Genomic DNA, 19,882 nt, shown 5'->3' with positions numbered 1-19,882 from the left:
TTCAAAAAGATCGACTTAAAAGAGATAATAAAGTTTCTCGTTAGTTCTCATCTTTGTAGAAACGATTATTTTCTTTTTTTCTTCCATCTTCTAAATATTATTTTGCTACAGTTTATCTAATGAAAAAAAAAATAACAATGCTTTAGGTGGGTAGGCAGTGGTCAAAGGTGAAGCAAAAGCAGCATCTTCAAGGGTATTGTTATTCAACGCAACGGGTGTGAGAATTTGAATACGTATGTGGTAAATAATGCAATGAAGCTAATCACTGCGTCATTACTTACTTATGAAGAAATTAAAATTCCATATTTACATAGTGGCATATCAATCAAATGATGATATGAAGAGAAATTACATACAGGGAGGGGAATGGAATCCTACAAGTTAGTCTCCAGGAATGCTTGAATTGCCAAACCCGCCGCCCAAACATCATCTTCTAATACATGCTCTTCTGGGGAATGACTAATCCCTCCACGACACCTAACAAATAGCATACCAACCTATCCAACAAAAACAGACAGACCAAACCCCATCACGTCAGATTTATTTTATATTTTTTTTTTCTTCTCTTTAATAATGAAATGAAGGACAAGACTGGGTTGATGTCAACAGAATAGAAACTGCAAATCTTTGTCTCCCCCAAAGCTCAAAAAAGGTTAGAAAGGGACTGACACTCAATATTTCATCTATGTAAAAGACGCAAATACCCTCTCTCGTATATGTACAAATGGACAAAAACTGCCCCACCCAAAAAAGTGAAACAAGGTGGGATAGGACTCGACATTAATGCCCTCATCATTGGAAACATCCCAACAAAGCTTGTCCAGTCCCATCCCACTCCATTCCGAATAACAAAAGCAGCAGCCTTGTTACAAAAGATTGAACGGGACCAGAGAACAGACAAGAAAATCTAGGGATATATTCGATGATGAGGATGAGGATGCGGAGGGCATTTAGGTCTTTTGCACAAACGAGAGAGATCGAGAGGGAGTCCCTTTCCCAACTTGTGTCACCATTTTGGATTGGTCATTGGAGAAGAAAAAGTTAGAAATTGTGTCCTCTAATGACTGTTGTTGTTAAGTGGAGATGAAACCTTGGTCAAATGAGACATGGCCATTGCATCATGGCCTGCACCACTCATGAGTACTGGCACATCACCAATATCTTCACCCGCCATTCGCTTCAAAGCAGTGTAGGCAGCAGATTTCAGCTGTGAATTTAATCCGCCATCACAATTTACAGCATCTGCATCATGCTGAACACAATTCACAATAACAAGTTATTTATGCTACATGTGTGTCAGGGAAAGGGAAGAAAGTAGAAAATGCACCTTACGGTCCAGGAAACAAGAAACAGAACGACCATCACATATTCTATGCATCTGATTTGACAATTCGTATATGATGGCCTCCCTTCCTATGTCATCTATAGTACGGATATCTATAGTAAATGATACCTGAAAACGTAATCATGTTATTATTATAAGGGTTAAATGCAAGAAATAGCAATGTACTTTCATCGCTTCTTTTATTATAGCATCCTACTTTATTTTTTTTTTCTACTATAGCATCATCCAAATACAAACTACAAAGCAATTTTCAATGCTATAATATGGCAGATTTTTTGAAGTAAAATCGTGTATTATAATATACAAATAAGTAAAGGTAAGGTAAGTCTTATGATTATTGTTATTATAATACGCAAACGCACCTGGCCTGGTATGACATTACTTGCACTGGGCCAGGTTGATATCTCACCAACTGTACAAACAAGTGATCCTGAAAGGGATTCAATGGAGAAGGCATTGCAGTGTCCATTACTTGAAATAAAATCCTGTGGGTGTTTACATAGGCTTTCTAATAATACAATCAATTCAGCTGCAGCAACCATAGGGTCTTGGCGCATAGACATGGGAACTGTTCCAGCATGTCCTTGTGATCCTCTCACTGTCAGCTGCAATTATGCATATAAACTTTATCTTTTAATTTCACAAAACAATTAACAAACCTCCCCCTTATTCCTTATAAATATATCACATATACTTCTAAAGGCCAAGTCCAACGCATCACTACGGCTGTTCACTATTTGGATAAAACCACGAAATGTCCAATTGGACAATTTGGATCAGACTACTTGGTTCGGATATTCAGATTTTTGGATTGGTTTCAACAAAACCGAATTATTATTTTGGATTTCGGATTGGTGTTGGTTTATAAAATAAGAACCAAATAGTAAAAAAAACAGAATAATTTATTATTTATTTTTAATATATATCATTAACCATTTATATATTTAATAAAATAAAAAATTTAATAGATTAGAAAATTTCATCCAATATAATACCTTAAGAAGTACTTGTTAAAAGTTTTTTGTCTATGAAATATCAAATATTATTATCATTATCCTATCAACATAAAATTTAAATATATATATATATATATATATATATATAATTTTAGCTTAAAATACAACAAAGAATGTTATGTTAAAAACATAATTTTTTTTTTAATACAAAAATATAGGTATCATAATTAAATATCTATAATTTTCAATTTTCAATAAATAGTTCTGATAAACATTTCGAGAGAGAATACAAATATTATAATTTATAATTTTGACTCGTTGACATTAGTACGAGGCGCAATTCAGTACATGCAAATTGCATTTGCACGATAGACTATAAAATATCAATGATAAGTATACCTTTAACCGTGTCTGTCCAGCAATACCTTTTACCACAGCAAGAGGAAGACCAATTGATTCAAGTACAGGTCCCTGTTCGATGTGAACCTACACATTTCATTAATACATTAACAACAATAAATCATAAATGCCCAAAATGCTTTTAACATCTAAGCATCATAATCTGATGTAGGAAACACTTTATTTTTGGGCTACAAAATTGGAATGCAAGTTAGGGTTTATTGATTTTGTTGGTTTAACCAAAAAAAAAAAGTCCCAACTCCTCTCACGTTTAAAACGATGAATATTATGAAAATAGTTTGTCAAAATCGAAAGGTAAAATGGTCATTTAGTCTCATTCAGATGGTTTATTGGGTCTAGAAAAGAATTTATCCCGAATACAGGAGTTGATGGGAAAAACACGACCCCTTTTTTTCAATTTTCATTACCTTGTCCATTCCATTCCATCCAATAAAAAAATAACGAATTTTTCAATATGAATAGCTGTTGGATTTGTATAGAATTTAGAATTTATTTACCTCCACATAGCCCAAAACAGACTCAGGTTCATATTTGATCTGACTCAGGTTTTCTTCTGTAGTGTCTATCAAGTTCTCTTTTAAAACATTTTGCACTGTCAAGCCACTGAAATTTTTTTCTGTAAGTTTCACTTAGGATTCAGACACATGACAACAGTACTAGTAAATCATCACTCTACCTTTTGTCAGGTACCTGCAATGTCGAAGCAGGAAGTACCCCTGCAAGAGCTGCACTTCCTAGAAATGTAGATTGAAATCTAACTCCTTCTTCATCACTAAACGCAATTACCTGCAGTATCTCAAGTCTAAGAATCACAAACACCAAAGCCTTGATACTTTTCAACAAGAAAGAACATGCATTCTTTTTTTTTTATTCATATCCTCCTCTTACAGCATTGTATTTTGAACAATCTACCCAATTATAGCAATGTCATCCACATACAAAGCAACTTTCATTGCTATTATTATTTGGATTTTTCAAAGTACCATGTCCTAATAAGAAAAAAAAAACTTGAAAGTACAATGCTATATTAGACCCAAAAACACAAGCTACCTATGCTTCACATGACTTATAAATCATAAATGCCCAAAATGTTTTTAACATCTAAGCATTAAGCACATGTTCTTTTTAGTTAGACCTGCTGAATTATATGTTCATATCGGACATTAACATATATATATATATATATATATATATATATATATATATATATATAACCTTAGTATAACATTCACACAAGGTAAACGGCTAAATGCATAACATAGCAATGTACTTTCGTTTATTTGTGTATTATAGCATCCTAATTTTAAATCCCTCCACTACAACATTGTACTTGTAATTTTGTTTTATTGTACTTTGTGAAATCTAGCATATTATGTTGAACATTTTCGGACATTATACTTTAAAAAACCAACCCAATTATAGCAGTGCAGCATTGCTATAATTGGGTAGATTTTCAAAGTATAATGTTGGAATGGGAAGAAGAGAAAGTATGATGCTATAATAAACAAAGTAAAGTAGGTTGATATTTCTTGCATTTAACCCACAAAAGAAAAAATATAAAAATTTGAACTTACTTCAACCGGATGTTGTAGATGCCTTGACCTTCCTGTTACATTTAACACCTTTAAAGCTGATATAGCCGATATTATGCCAAGAGTTCCATCAAACATACCAGCATCAACAACAGTATCCTGTTGAGAAGAGGAAAAACAACTCCACCACTTAGGAACAGAAATACTTAAGATAGAAAAGGGCAAACCATTACATCATCAACCTTAAACCTAAAAAAAAAAAATAATATGGAAAAATTATTTGTATAAAAGCTATTGGTATATAATTTTTTGTCATTTCAGCCAGCATTACTAACCTACAAAACCCGGTTAGCAAGTTTGATTTGCTTACATGAACAATTTTTTTATGAGGTGGCATCTGATGTCCACATAAGCATGTGTTATACTTATGGACACTTAAAAACAACAGTTTTTGACACTTTTACACATGTATGTGGCCATGTCAGATGCCAACTCATTGAAAAATATCCAAGTGAGAAATCAAACCTGATAAGCTGCTTTTTTAGGTCAATAATGGCTGAAATGAAGAGAAAAAGTGAATAAATATATTTTATGCAACATAATGGCTTTTTAGGTAAAAAGCTGATAATGTAATTTTTCCTAAAACGTTAAAATCTTGTTATTAATAAGTATTAAGGTGATTACTCACCAAATGAGAACCGATTAGAAGAGCCTTGTTGCTAGCATTTGGTGGTTGAACTCTACCATGCACATTCCCCAATCCATCCACCCACCTGGAAATGGAAATGGAAATTAATGGTGGTCTTAGTAGAAGAGATGTTTCTCAAAATATTAGGACCCCAAAAAGAAAAAGGTGGGGGTGGGGGTGGGATATCTATGGAAAAGAGGTAAATGGCCTCCTCATCCACATCACTGAAAGTAGCCCTAAAAAGTTTGTCAAGTCCCGTGTAGCAAGTAAGATGAGTGAACAGAATCTCTCACGTTGTCAAACCAGCATCCTCCATCCACGTTCTGATAAGATTCCCAGCCCTGATGGAAGCTGGGCTCAAGAAAGTCCTCTCCAGATAGCCATGCCCATCACTTACCTAATAGTTCATCAGTAAAAATACAAATCTCATGAGCCCATCAAAGCTATTATCTCTTTTCAAGTATCCAAGCAATCATTTTTTTTTTGTAAAAAGAAAGAGAAAAAACAATCAAGTCTTTATAAAAGATGTAATTTCTTCATATGTAATACCAACAACAAACCTCATGACTCTGTTTACACAACACATTTTCTTAAAGCGGGAGGTAAATTCACACAGCAACAGCGGTGTTCCCTCTGCTGCATGAGGAACATACCACTCACTATCATTTTTAAATGTCCCATGAGAGTTTCAACATATTCTTTTATCATAAGTTTTCAAGAGAATATTTATTACTATTCGACAATTATCGCTGTTACAAAAAGATGATGTTATGATTTGGATCAAGAAGATTCAATTCATCTCTCATTATGCATAAATTTTCAACCAATATTTTGTAAAGTATATTTTTATCCTTCATATAATACAACTATTTAATACAAGAATTGACAAGGTGGTTAAGAATTAGCACAGTTAATGAAGACTATGATTCTCCATATACATACAGCAACATGGTTTTCAAGACCGCCTAGGACTTGAAGTAAAGAAGACAAATCAGAATTGAAGACATTTACCTTTCCCAGCTCATAAATTCTTGCTACGGCCTCATCTCTTAGAATTTCAGGAAACAAATCATTCTTGGGACCTTCAATATATTCAACACAGGGTAATATAAGGGGAATATTGCAAATCATATATCAAGCCTTACTCAATAAAACTGTACTTCTTATATCCCTAAAAGCTTTCTTACCCTTTAACCCTCAATCAATCAAGCAAAAAGAATGAATATTAGAATAAAAATTAGTTAGAACCTATATTATATCCCTAAGTATCCTCCTTCACAAAGCAAACTTGATCAAAACATAGTTATAGTATAATAATTTCTTCCGTTAATTTGAAACCTCTTCATCTCAGTTTCCGTGACAGTTAGTACAAAAAAATTCTTCCAGGAATCATCTAACCTAAAACAACTGCTTTTGATTATCAGAACAGTATTTGATGCTAGGTGTAATTTATAGTTGAAAATCACAGCAAAAAGCGTACAAAATCCATTTCTGTTGAAAATAAGCTGATTCGATATTTGAAAAGTGAAGATCAATAAAATCAGTTAAACGCGACAACGATTCAGAACACCAACACATGAAATGTCAAAAATGAGATTTTGAATGGAGTTAGACTTACTGAAAACGATGATAACCAGAAGCAATTAAAAATATTAGATGTAGTTAATCCAAATAGCATAAAACCGGAGGAAGATAAATTTTGAAAAAGAGATGAAAATCTACCGTCGGAGATGTGCGTAGAACTGTCAGCCGATGAGATAGAAAGCAAAAGGATAACGATGCGGAAAAGTGGGAAAACACACGGAATCAATTTGGAAGAATTATAGAGTTCGTTAATTGCAGAGTGAGACGCCATGGCTGTGGCTGCAAGCGAGCAAGCAGAGAAGCAAGCAAGCTGGCTGGCTGCTGGCCACGCAACTCTCTGAAATGACTCTACTCTACTGCTTTTGCCCGTGGATTACTATCACAGCCAGCCCACCACCTCCACCACTTTATGGACAAGGGATAAAATTTCAAGAAAACCCATCAAGTTTAATAAATTCCATATTTCACCACAAAAGAAAACTTTTTTTAAGGTCGCATGCTAGTAAATTCCATATACCATGTACAATAATGTTGTTGGAGAAATTACTCTGAATAATATCGTAGATTAGAGAAATTCCTTTGAATAATATCCAACGTGTGATTGTGATGTGTGATTGTGTGGAGCAAATTGGTGGAGCAAATTAGTGAAATGGTCTGTATTTTTATAGATTTATGGGAGAATGGAAAGCATTTAAAAACGGTTCGACATATAAAAGTATGGAGTCCGGGAACATGTATTAGAAAGTTCACGATGGACCGTAACATTATGGCAAACAACCAGTGGGGGATTGACTTAAACAGTCATACCAAAATGTTTATATTCAAGGCTTTGAATTCAACATTTTGTGTATTTTATCGGCATTTTTTGTTTTATTTATATTTTTTTATTATAGTGATCGCTATGGGTCTCCCAAGTGCACTGCTGATAGACCTATGTTGCCTCCCCTAACGTCGTTAAAGAGATATGAACACCCCCCCCCCCCCTTCAATGTCAGTTTCTTCCCGTTGCCACTCCAACGCCACTCAACGCTCGTTTTTCTCTTCTCCCTCTCTGTTTTTCATCTTTCTTGGCTTCACGACTGTGTTTTCATGGACAAACACCATCCCCGTCATTGAGGGCTCGATGATGATGTGGCACCGTGGTAACGGGTACCCATACCGAGCAGTCTTAGGTAAATTGGAAGCTTGTCTAATTATGCCAATAATGTTAAGTTTTTTTCGAACCTGCAGTTGGTAACCATAATTTTATTATATCCCATTTATTTTATGCCAGATGATGTTATTTTTTTGGGTGACTGGTCTCAAGAAAATATGGATAATGTGGTGCGTATTCTTCATTTTTTTCACCTGACTTCGGGCCTTCGTCTAAATTTACACAAGTCTAATTTGTTTGGGTTGGGGGTAAATGATGATGAGGTCACTCTGTTGGTAGAGGGGACTGGTTGCAAGGCGGGTAAATTTCCTTCTGTTTACCTTGGTATTCTCGTTGCTGAGAACATGGCTAGAGTTGCAGGGTGGACATTAATTATTCAGAAATTTGAGGAAAGATTTGCCAAATGGAAAATTCCTTTACTTTCTATTGGAACAAGATTAATGCTTTTAAAGGTTGTTTTAGGCTCTCTAATGATTTATTTCTTCTTTATTTTCCTTCTGCCAGCTAGTTCTAAAAAAAACCTGGAGAGTTTGAGGTCTCGTTTTTTTTGGGGTTTTGATGCTGATGTAAAGAAAATTCCTTGGGTGAAATGGGATCTCGTTATGGCCTCTAGAGATAAAGGAGGTTTAGACATTGGTAGCTTGGGGAATTCTAATCATGCTCTTCTCCAAAAATGGTGATGGGCATATCTTACTGATAAGGGTTCTTTGTGGGTTAAAGTAATTAATTTGGTTCATAATAAACAAAATGGGGTTCGTTTTGGTGATTCCTTGGGGCATAGTTCGGGTGTGTGGGCCAGGATCTTGAAATCGTTTAATTATATATATTGGGCAGGTGTTATCCCTCATAGTACGGATATTCGAGTTCTTGGTGATGGTTTCTCGATTCGCTTTTGGTATGATATATGGAATAGAAATATGTCGTTGAAACAAAGATTCCCACGTCTTTTCTCTTTAGACCTGAATAAAGATTGTTTCATCTCGGATCATATGCATGAGGGTGGTTGGCAGTGGGAGTGGAGGCATGACATAAGAGGAGGGTTGGAATCTCATCAACTCATGGAATTGAATTCTCTGATTGAGAATGTTACTTTTAGTTCCCATGCAGATTCGTGGAGTTGGTGTTTGAATAACACGGGAGTCTTTTTGGTTTCTAATGTTAGGAAAGCTCTTGATGACTTTTTCCTTCCTACATCAAATTCTGGAATGAGATGGAACACTTTTGCACCAAGAAAAGCCAATATTTTCATTTAGAGGTTGATGTTAAATCGGTTTCCTGTAAGACAATCTCTAGTTGATAAAGGAATTGATGTTCCTTCGGTCAATTTTCCTGTTTGTAATGGAGATCCAGAAACTGCTTCTCATTTGTTCTTGTTTTGCAACCTAGCTACTCAAATATGGCATAATATCTTCAGATGGTTGGAGCGGTTATTTGTGCCTATGACATCGATCTCTCAGATTTTTTTGTGGTTGGATTCGCAGCCTTTATCGAGTGGTAAGAAGAAAATGGTGGATCTAATTTTAATTTCTACGCTTTGGGTGTTATGGTGTTATCGGAATGATGTGGTTTTTGGAGGAAAGAAATACCAAAGACAGACGATTTTTAATTATATTAGGGATCTTTCTTTTTTCTTGATACAAGTCTAGGAATCAAAAATGTAATATATCCTGGGTTGAGTGGTTGCAAAATCCTCTCAACGCATTTCTAGTGTAATTGTACTTTTTCCTCTAGTTTCTTGCTAGAGGCATTTTGTTTTTTAATATCATTCAGTCGTTCAAAAAAAGTTACTTTAATATTTTCGAATATTGGTGGTACTTGTAGAAAATAGAACCACCCTATAAAAATATAATTACTTTTAGCTTTAAATTCGTAATATCATTATGAGCTTTTCATGTTAAAAAATGGTAAAATGCATTATCGGTGGCCTATGTTACTCCGTCATGAAAAATCAATCGCATAACAATAACAATATTTTGGGCAATGTTTAAACATTGGACCTCTGTATGTAATTTATCCACTTCAACTACTAGACTCTTATCACTTAAATAAATTTTCTCATATTACGTGAAAAAATACTCTCTTTTATTATTTTAGTGATGTGTCTTCATATAAGTGTGCACCAATTATTAGTGGCTATGTGAATGTGAAGTTGATCAAATACAAGTATCTAACTCTAAACTAAAGTTTTAAAGTCTAAAAAACATCGTTGAGAATAAAATATATTTATGCAATACATTAGACATGGTATATGCTAATCAAGGTTCTAAATGGCGTAAAGCTTGACATGGCAGCGAGGTCAAGCCTCAAGCCATGACGAGCCTTGGCGAACCATGAAATTTTTCAAGGCGTGACAATTTTATATACATTAAAAAAGATAAATCACAGAATTACATGATTAGATCAAATGTATCATGTTTTTAGAAGTGTCATACTAACACTTAATATGAAAAAGTTAACAAAAACTCAATTGTTTTAGGGTCGATCAAAAAAAACAAAACAGCAAATAAATAAATAAAAACTCGCACCATAAGGCGCTAAGTCTCACCTTAACACGTTATTTGGCACCATGCTTAACACACCCGCCTTGGACTTTTTTGTAACGGTTACACTATGCCTCACGTCATGGCACACCTTGGCGCGTCTTTTAGAACCATGATGCTAATACAAAAATATTCTATTTTATTACTTTTTTGATGTGTCAGCATATAACCTCTTCGGTTGCTTTCATTACTGCTTCCATCAAAGATATTTTATGGTTCAAATTCTCAAGCTCTTTTTGGCTCCTATGGATGATAAAACAAACCAAATCAACATTCGTTCACCAATAATATATATGTGCACGTATGTGCAAAAATTAAATTTGTTATTGATAAAACATATAACAAATGAAATGAAGTTGGGTTTACTTCTCACCTGCATACAAGGATTTTATCCTGATCAAAAATTGTATTCCTTGTTGTTGGTTTCAGAGATTATTTGAGAAAGCTTATCTTCAAGATCTGTTTGGTTTCTTCAATTTTTTGTATTAGCATATACCATGTCCAGTTTGGGGAAAAATAAAAAATAAAAATAGGAAGAAATCCTATTTGCATTAGATATTATGTAACATTGGAGAGTGTTGATTGGTTCACGGCGATCTTTTCCCCAATGCTCCACTTTCCATGCTTAAAGACCCAAGTCTACTTGTCAAATTACTTGTTTAAAAGTGGTCTTCTTGAGAAAAATATTTAAAGCACAATGGCATAGTTGGAGAGACTTATCGAAGTGCAAAGCTCTTCCATGCATTTGACAAACCCATGTTACATATAATTTGGAGGAACAAATGTACCTAGGAGGAACAAAAGTAAATAAATTAGTATTTGAATTGATTTGATAAAAAAACAATTAACGACAACAAAGCAATGATAATGATAATTTACATATTCACATAGATACTCCAAGATACAAACCCCTACACAACTTATTTAAATGTGGGTATAGTTTTTACATAGCTATGTGAGCATATAAATGGAAGTTAGTTGCTATTTCTTACATTTAACCCTAATATTTGGAAATAATAAATATAGTTTCATTGATAAAAACAATACCTTGTCAACTTGTGCTCCATAGGTAGGCAGCCAAAAAAGCCATAAACAAAAAGTAGGTTGCCTAAAAACCATCAGATAATGTTATAATTGGTTTTTTTTCTTATTAAAGCAATTTTTTAAAAGTACAATGTTATATTTGGGTGGATTTTTCAAAGAATGCCTAATTATAGCATTGTTCTTTCAAATACAATGCTTTTATAAAAAAATGAATTTTTGCTTTTAAAAAAAATAAGAGAATGAGTAAATGAAACAAAAGATTTTTTGAAATTAGAATGATATATCATTGTTGCTATATTTTTTATGCATCTAAAGACTTGTTACTGATATATTATAGAAAACTATAAGATTGTAAGTAGTGTTTACAAGAGTAATAATTTTGGTAGGGTTCTATATGGCACCATATTTAATTAGGTTAATATTGTTATTGTAAATGCATATATCATTAGCTTGCTAAAAAATGTCGGATGTTATTCTGAAGATATGAAACTACACTATTTTCATCATTTTAATCCAATGTAAAATTACAATTAGCATTGTTTACAAAGTATTTGATGATATAAAGCTTTTTTTATTTACAATAAATGTTTCTACTATCTACCATTGGTATCTAGTTATCTAAAATTTTAATACTACTTTTTAGTATATATACAAGTTGCTGATGTAAAGAAAAAAAAATTCGTATAGATTGCACCATAACATCATAATACATCTGTAACATTATACTTCAAAAAGGGAAATCCTAAATTTTTAAAGGTCTATGTTGACAGGAAAAGTTTAAACTCAAACTAAAATCAAGTTATCAAGCCAATATATCTAAATAAGGAGTTTTAACTTATGAAAAATTCAAGCTATTATAGTAATTAGTTGTTGAAGGCGACATGAATGAAAGTGTCCCTATTTTATGTTCCACAACCCATATCAAGAATCTATTGTTGTATAGTACCTTCCAGATTGGTTCTTGCAAGCAGATGTGATGACGCTTAACCATACATAAGACATTCTCTGGCAGAGTTATGACAACAGATGCGGTGTCTGATGGTGGAGGCAAGGCGGCAGGTCTACAAAGTGGACGTATGGAGTTAGGGGTAAAATGGTAGTTTTAATTTAAATGCAAGAGGAGTTGGTTAATCTTACGGTGGCAAAGTTAGAGGAAGGGTCTTAAGGACTTGTTGTATGCAACAAAAACACATAATCTTACTCCCAAATAATTTACTACAGAGAACATACATATTGCAATAATAGTGTTGAATTTAGTAACCTATCTTATTTGAAAATCCCCCAAATCCACACTCTCAACTTTGCTCCCCATGTACAACTTATTCTAACTTTTGGTGACCTTCAAGCTAAGTATATAGATTCTAGAAAGGAAATCAAGAATAAATAACAACTCGTTAGTTATTGATGTGAGTGTTTCTCCAAATAAAATGAAAACCATCAAGTAGAAAGGGAGTACCATGGATAAGTTTTTTCTAATAAGGGGTGTAACAGTCTAACGACCGGTTGCCTGTAATTAAACAGAAATATATAGCCTGATAGGAGTTAGCATCAGAAAAATGTGATTTACAATTGTTCATTAATGACTACAACATTCGAAAATGAGAAGTTACTTACCATATGGAACACATGTCTTAAACATAAATGGGCTAACTCAAACCTTTAGAAATTAAGATTCTCCCACCGACCATGGGAAAAATCCAAAAAGAAAATTCGGATTTGCAGCTACTATTGCAACAAATGGGCTAATTCAAACCTTCAAAAACCAACATTTACAAATAGACCCCATAAACGGATATCAATTTGTGTACTAATTCAAACTTTATTGACCAAGAAAGAAAATTAAACATGAAAATAATCTTCATAAGCAAAACAATAAATAAAAATTGAACATTTGCAGTTGAAGTTACAATCAATACAACAGTACCAAACCCTCCATTATGCATATAATTGCAACCAGTTCTATCTTTTTGGCTTTGAAGATTCGAAATTCAGGTTTTCAATTAATGGCTCCCTCTCCATTCAGCGACACCACCATCGCCCTAAAAAAAGCAAAGCACAATTTTAGTAAGCCCTAATATGAAACATAATTTTAGCAAACCTCCACACGACAATCACAAATAAGGAGATCATGAGAAAATGAAGCCACAACCTAATATTAGGTATTTGTTTCATATTATCCTTATACTTTTCATAGATACAAGGATGGATACAAGGATGCAGTAGAATATTCATTTTTTTTTCATCGAAGACATTACGCATTATCGAACAACATGTAACTTGAGAGATACAAAGTTGACTACATAAAAAATTATTATGAGCTATATTTGTCTAGAAACACCATCTCAAGCTCCCATAATGTTAAATATTTAAGGTAACGTTTGGTACATGGACATGGTTAGACGGAATTGGACTAGATTGGACCGGACTGAACCGAACGTATATAATTTATATAGCGTTTGGTGTGACTAGGACACGACATTATAAATTGTAAATTACGAAATTATCCTTCATAACAAAGATCAAATTTATCTATACCTTTCAAAGCATATGTATTACTTTGTATTGAAGCCAGTTGTGATAAAAATAAAATTGGCAAAACAATTAGATAAGATATCTTTTGCAGAAATATAAAAGAATAAATTAACATTAAACTATCAATTCTATTAAAAATATATTAACGATAAGAAAAAGTGTACCTAGTAGATATCTACTCGTCTTCGTCATTGATTCCTTCTTCATTACCTCCTCTTTCTTCCTCCCTCATTCTTCACGAAAATCATTAACAAAACATTCCTCTATTTTCTTCCTACTACCACCACCTCCCACCTCCTTCTTTCCGCAACAACTAGATCTGTTCACGTCGTTCTACTCAACCGTATTCACTTCCATGACATTCTTTGCTAGCCCATGGTTTTTTGAACAATTTCTTGTTCAGCTCGTTAATTTCGAGTTAGTGTTTCACTGAAATCAACACTCGAAAAGTGACCTTATCTTGATCTCGTTACATACCTAGTGTCTCCGTTTGTGGCAAGAATTTATAAAACATTGTTACTGGTGTTGCAACATCGTTTAAGAAATAGGTGAGCAAATTTCGACCAATTATTAGTTTTAATGGCAAAACCGTTGGTGGAAACCTTTCCTGATACAAGTGAACAAATCCTTAATCCTTTTAATCTCTTGAGGTTATTAAACATAAATACAATAAAACACAACCAGTTACAAAATTATACGAAAAACATAAATTTGTTTTATGATGTAAATTTGTAGGAGTCTCAGTTAATCAGGAAGCCTATTCAAATGTGAGGAAGGAGACAATATGGTCTGGGGGTTGTTTTGTCAAATTGAAGAGGGAGTACCGTGTTCCATTGAGTTTCACCATTTTGGGTGGGACCAAAATTCCAATAAGTTGTTCCACTTGACTCAAGCAACATATTATTTTGTTTTTTTCATCTCTACCAAATACATTTTGAAAGTCTTTTATTCTGTTTTATCCAGTTCTGTTCCACACCAAATGGTATTTAAGGGAACCAAATAGTTAGGGAGTAGAATTTTATAACGAATGTCTCTAACTTGATAGACAAGTTCATGTTCCAAATTTTGCCTAATATGGTTGATGGCTTTGGATGCATGTAACATGAAATCGTTAAAGAAATGTTGTATTATGTGTTTTTTAAAACATAAATCTATGACGCAAAGATATAATTTTGTCATATATATTTTATAGGAAATTCATAGAAGTTAGAGGCTAAAGTGAAAATAGAGCAAATACCAAGGGGTCAAAAGTGATCATTTCCGCAATCATGTGTTTATAGGTGGCTCTTGAATCCCGGGTGTTCTACACGTAAGCTAAAAGTAGGTGGGATCCATGTGAGATGTTGTGGGATCCTAATTTCATGATGATTGGAATATTCAATATTTTGCTTTAATGCCTTTTATATTATTAAAACGTTAAATGCGTTTGACGATACCAATTTTCCTTCTACCAAATGAGACCCAAGATGACCCGTAATAGATTTTACTCATTTTAGAAATTGTCGGTCATATAGAGAAGTGAGAAGGTTTATTGATGGGATAATGACTTAAAAGGTAATGTATTTTTCGATTTGTACATATTTGGTCATTGAGTTTTTTTTTGTCCATATTTACCCCTTTAACTTGTTAAACTGTATACATTCAGTCCTTATGACCGGTTACTTCAGGTTAGCAGAGAAAAATGACTTAATAGGGTAATATATTTTTCATTTTGTACACATTTAGTCCTTAATATTTTTGTACATATTTAGCCCTTAACATTTTTTTTTGTTTCAAATAAGTCCTTTTTTTGTACTCACACAGTACTTATAAATGATTTTTTTAGGTTTTTCTCACGACATCTTACGTGGAACAATCATTGAGGAGTTGTTTGGGGTTGTTGATGTTTATGTCCAACATGATCTCGACTACTCGGTTGCGTAGGTCTTGTGGTTTCGCTTAGGTCTTGTATTCTGAACGTCGTAACTTCTTCATACGATATCAGATTTTAACGATCTTTATATCCACGTGTTCATTTTTTCATTAAGATTACTCCCGTTAAAATGTAATATATTTTACTTACGATTTTTAAAAAAAAAACATCCATATATGCATTCATAAAAACGTATGGACAGGGGCAGACGCAAGAATACATAGTAAGTGTTGCCGAGATGAAATAGGTGTTGCTGATACATGAAAAAGAGCTATAAACGAAAAAACATCAAAAAAGTTTCCACTGCGGACAAAAAAAAACAGTTGTTGTCGGTGCAACACCGAGACTATGGTAAATCCGTCCCTGCGTATGGATATAAAAATCGTAAGTAAAAATATATTATGTTTTAATGGGAATAATCTAAATAAAAGTTGTAGCATACTAAAATACGAACGCGTGGATATAAAGATCGTTTGCATGGATATAAAGATCGTTAAAATCCGAGATCGTATGAAGAATTATGACGTTCAGAACACATGACCTAAGCAATCAAGTAGTCGAGATCGTGATGGACATAAGCATCAAAAGGCCCACACACTTCATTAATGAATTTCCCGCGTAAGATTTCGTGAGAAAAAACTAAATAAATCATTCATAATTATTTAATGAGTACAAAAACAAAAATGACTTATTTTGCAAAAAAAAAAAAAATAAATAAATAAAAATTGAAGGACTAAATGTGTACAAAAATATTAAGGACTAAATGTGTACAAAGTGAGAAATATATTACCCTATTAAGTCATTTTTACCGGCTAACCTGAAGTAGCCGGTTATAAGGACTGAATGTGTACAGTTTAACAAGTTGAAGGGGTAAATGTGGACGAAAAAAAAAACTCAGTGACTAAATGTGTACAAATCAAAAAATACATTACCCTTTTAAGTCATTATCCATTTATAAATACTATTCTATTTTTAAACTAGTTTATAATCCGTAAGAACTATGTTTATAAATAAATTATTACTTAACAAATATTTTTTAGTTATATAAAATTATAAACGTTGATTTAAATAAATATATGAAGTTATATAACATCATAATTTGTGTTAATTTTATTTTATTTTTTAATCTAATGTTATTAATTTAATATAATAAAATAAAAATTTTAAAATTTAAAATTTAAAATTTAAAATGGAGAACCAGTTTTTAATTTAATATAATTAGAATGATAAATTTAAAATTTGAAATTTGAAATTAATAATTAATAGGTTGCCAAGTGTCATGATATATGACATATAATATTAATAAAGAATTCTAATAATATGACATTTGTCAATAGGAGAATAAACATATTCATTTATTAAAATAGGGAGCATAGTTTAATAAATTAAAACATAAATGATGTTTATATATAATACAATTAAAATTAAACAAAGACAAAATTGAAAAAATTGTCCCTATGATTGTCAAAATTATGTGGTTTTGTTTCAAAAATGTTTGGAGGTGCATCAATTGTCAAATTTTGGATATTTTATGCGTTTTTTTGTCCAAAAATGTTAACTTTAACAGTTTGGTTGTTAAATTTTTTAAAATGACAGTTTTACACCCAATGACAATTTCTGCAACCAAACTAGAATGACCATTTATTCATATTTTCTTTTTAATTTTATTCAATAATTATATACATTAATTTTTCTAATTAATTTTTTTTATTTCTTTTTATTATAATAGTTCTTTTTTATTGTATTACTATATTAATAAATATTATTTTAATATATAATATTTATATATTAACAAATATTAATTTATTGGATTATTAATTTCATTTTATTATTTTTTAACTTTATTTTTAATAAATTATTTATTTTTTATTGGATTATTATATGTTAATAAATATTATTTTTAATATATACTATTAGATCTTTAATTTCTTTTAAATAATTCGTTTTCTAAATTCCTTTTTATTAGATTAATTTTTATTAGATTAATATATATTAATAAATATTATTTACAATATATAATATTTATATATTAACAAATATTAGTTTATTGGATTATTAAATTCTTTTAGTTAGTTTTTTAATTTTATTTTTGTTAGATTAATTCATTTTTTTGGACAACACCACCACCACCTTATTTATTTTAAAAAATCTTACACATCCCACTACTATCGGACTGGTTGATGATGGTGGTGTTTGATGAGTATCAAATCCATCAAACAATAAATCTTATTTGCACATACAATTTAAAAATAATAGTAACAGTGACAAACATGGTCGAGCCTCGGGGACTCGGTTTTAATCCATAAATACACCAAAATAATTATGTTTTATTCTATGGCATAAAAAGTAAATATGGAGAATTTGATTTCGACTGGTTCCTCGATGAACAGGAGATTCTCGTTGATTTCGATTTCTTCCAATGGGATGACAAGAGCTTCGTCGGATAAACATTTCTTCAAATTGGAAACATGGAACACGGGGTGTACACTGCTGAGCTCAACAGGTAGCTGCAGCCTATAGGCCACTGGACCGATTCGGGCAAGAATCTTGAATGACTCAATGTATCGTGGGGTTAATTTTCTCCGTTTCCCGAAACGAATCACTCCTTTCCAGGGAGAGACCTTTAATAACACTCGATCACCGACTTGAAATTCTAAGGGCCTTCGCCGTTTATCAGCATAGCTCTTTTGTCGGTCTCGTGATGCTTGAAGTCGAGCGCTGATTTGAACTATCTTCTCTGTCGTTTCACGTATGATTTCTGACCCTGTTAAAGCATTGTTTGGTGTCTGTCCTCTTGCTAGCTGAGTGTCACCTACCTCAGCACAACACAACGGTGATCTACATTTACGACCATATAATGCTTCGAAAGGAGCAACCTTAATGCTCGCGTGATAACTATTATTGTACGAAAATTCAATCAAAGGTAAGTGGGTATCCCACGACCTTCCGAAGTCTATCACACATGCTCGAAGCATATCTTCAAGCGTTTGAATGGTTCGCTCACTTTTACCATCCTTCTGTGGGTGATAAGCGGTGCTCATGTCGAGTTGTGTTCCCATAGCTTTTTGAATTGTTTGCCAAAAGTGTGAAGTGAATCTACTATCTCGATCTGAGATGATAGATATGGGTACTCCATGGAGTCTCACAATTTCCTTGATGTAGATTCTCGTCAATCGTTCCATCTTGTATGATTCCTTTATTGGCAGGAAATGGGCGGATTTTGTCAACCTATAAACTATTACCCATATGGCATCCAATCCATCAGTTGTCTTGGGTAATTTGGTCACAAAGTCCATGGTAATCCTTTCCCATTTCCACTCGGGTATTACCGGCTGTTGTAATGGTCCCGAGGGCTTCTGATATTCTACCTTCACTTTAGCGCAAGTGAGGCACTTGCTAACGTAGGTGGCAATTTCTGCCTTCATGTTAGGCCACCAATAATGTTGTTTGATATCCAGGTACATTTTATCTGAACCCGGATGGATGGAGTATCGTGTCTTATGGGCCTCATTCATGACTACCTCTCTGAATCCCCTAAGTTTAGGGACCCAGATTCTGTTCATGAAATAATATGTTCCATCCTCCTTGACTTCGAAGTTCTTTTCCATCCCACGTAACGCTTCGCTTGTTCTGTTTTCTGTCTTCATGGAATCAGACTGGGCTTCTTTGATTTACGAGAACAGATGTGATTGAATGGTTATCGAAAGAGTTTTCACACGTCGATTTGAGTATTCTTTCCGACTCAAGGCATCAGCTACCACGTTAGCCTTGCCTGGGTGGTACTTGATTTCACACTCATAATCGTTTAGAAGTTCCACCCATCTTCGCTGCCTCATGTTTAACTCCTTTTGATTTAAAATGTGTTGGAGGCTCTTGTGGTCAGTGAATATGGTGCACTTTGTACCATAAAGGTAGTGCCTCCAAATCTTCAAAGCAAAGACCACAGCTCCTAATTCGAGATCATGGGTGGTATAATTCACCTCATGTGTCTTTAGTTGTCGGGATGCATAAGCTATCACCTTCCCAAGCTGCATGAGTACACAGCCTAAACCCTAATTCGAAGCATCGCAGTAAACTACGAAGTCCTCAGTTCCCTCTGGTAATGTTAGTACTAGTGCACTACAGAGAGCTCGTTTCAGAGTTCGGAAGGCAACCTCCTGCTTTTCTGTCCATCCT

General features: G+C 33.2%; 1 protein-coding gene and 1 long non-coding RNA gene across 2 annotated transcripts; both read right to left on the bottom strand.

Moving 5' to 3' along the window:
* Positions 1 to 238: 238 nt before the first annotated feature.
* On the bottom strand, positions 239 to 6,914 carry AAH (allantoate amidohydrolase). Its single transcript, XM_079051028.1, has 12 exons — positions 6,664 to 6,914; positions 5,953 to 6,023; positions 5,235 to 5,338; positions 4,942 to 5,026; positions 4,296 to 4,412; positions 3,398 to 3,507; positions 3,219 to 3,324; positions 2,701 to 2,787; positions 1,708 to 1,950; positions 1,328 to 1,453; positions 1,091 to 1,252; positions 239 to 497 (listed from the first exon to the last, which is right to left on the bottom strand). Exons 1-12 carry the CDS (start codon positions 6,794 to 6,796, stop codon positions 375 to 377), a joined length of 1,467 nt encoding a protein of 488 aa, XP_078907154.1. The 5' UTR covers positions 6,797 to 6,914; the 3' UTR covers positions 239 to 374.
* A 3,463-nt stretch (positions 6,915 to 10,377) lies between these two features.
* On the bottom strand, positions 10,378 to 12,765 carry LOC145111459 (uncharacterized). The gene is made up of 5 exons (XR_013710264.1): positions 12,719 to 12,765; positions 12,400 to 12,623; positions 12,209 to 12,323; positions 10,592 to 11,006; positions 10,378 to 10,461 (listed from the first exon to the last, which is right to left on the bottom strand). It is a non-coding gene; the product is annotated as an uncharacterized LOC145111459 (long non-coding RNA).
* Between the last annotated feature and the right edge of the window lie 7,117 nt (positions 12,766 to 19,882).

The sequence above is a fragment of the Lactuca virosa genome, chromosome 5, assembly GCF_052849685.1.
Source record: "Lactuca virosa cultivar CGN04683 chromosome 5, Lactuca_virosa_CGN04683_v6, whole genome shotgun sequence".
Classification (NCBI taxonomy): domain Eukaryota; kingdom Viridiplantae; phylum Streptophyta; class Magnoliopsida; order Asterales; family Asteraceae; genus Lactuca; species Lactuca virosa.
This window is presented reverse-complemented; position numbering and strand designations above follow the sequence as displayed.

What these genes read in the sequence shown, in the direction of transcription:
- AAH (XM_079051028.1), bottom strand. Translation starts at nt 6,796, where the DNA reads ATGGCGTCTCACTCTGCAATTAACGAACTCTATAATTCTTCCAAATTG. An exon ending in CTGGACAGACACGGTTAAAG is followed by an intron (nt 1,951 to 2,700) that starts GTATACTTATCA and finishes GCATAATTGCAG; the next exon opens with CTGACAGTGAGAGGATCACA. An exon ending in CCATGTCTCATTTGACCAAG is followed by an intron (nt 498 to 1,090) that starts GTTTCATCTCCA and finishes TTTGTTGGATAG; the next exon opens with GTTGGTATGCTATTTGTTAG.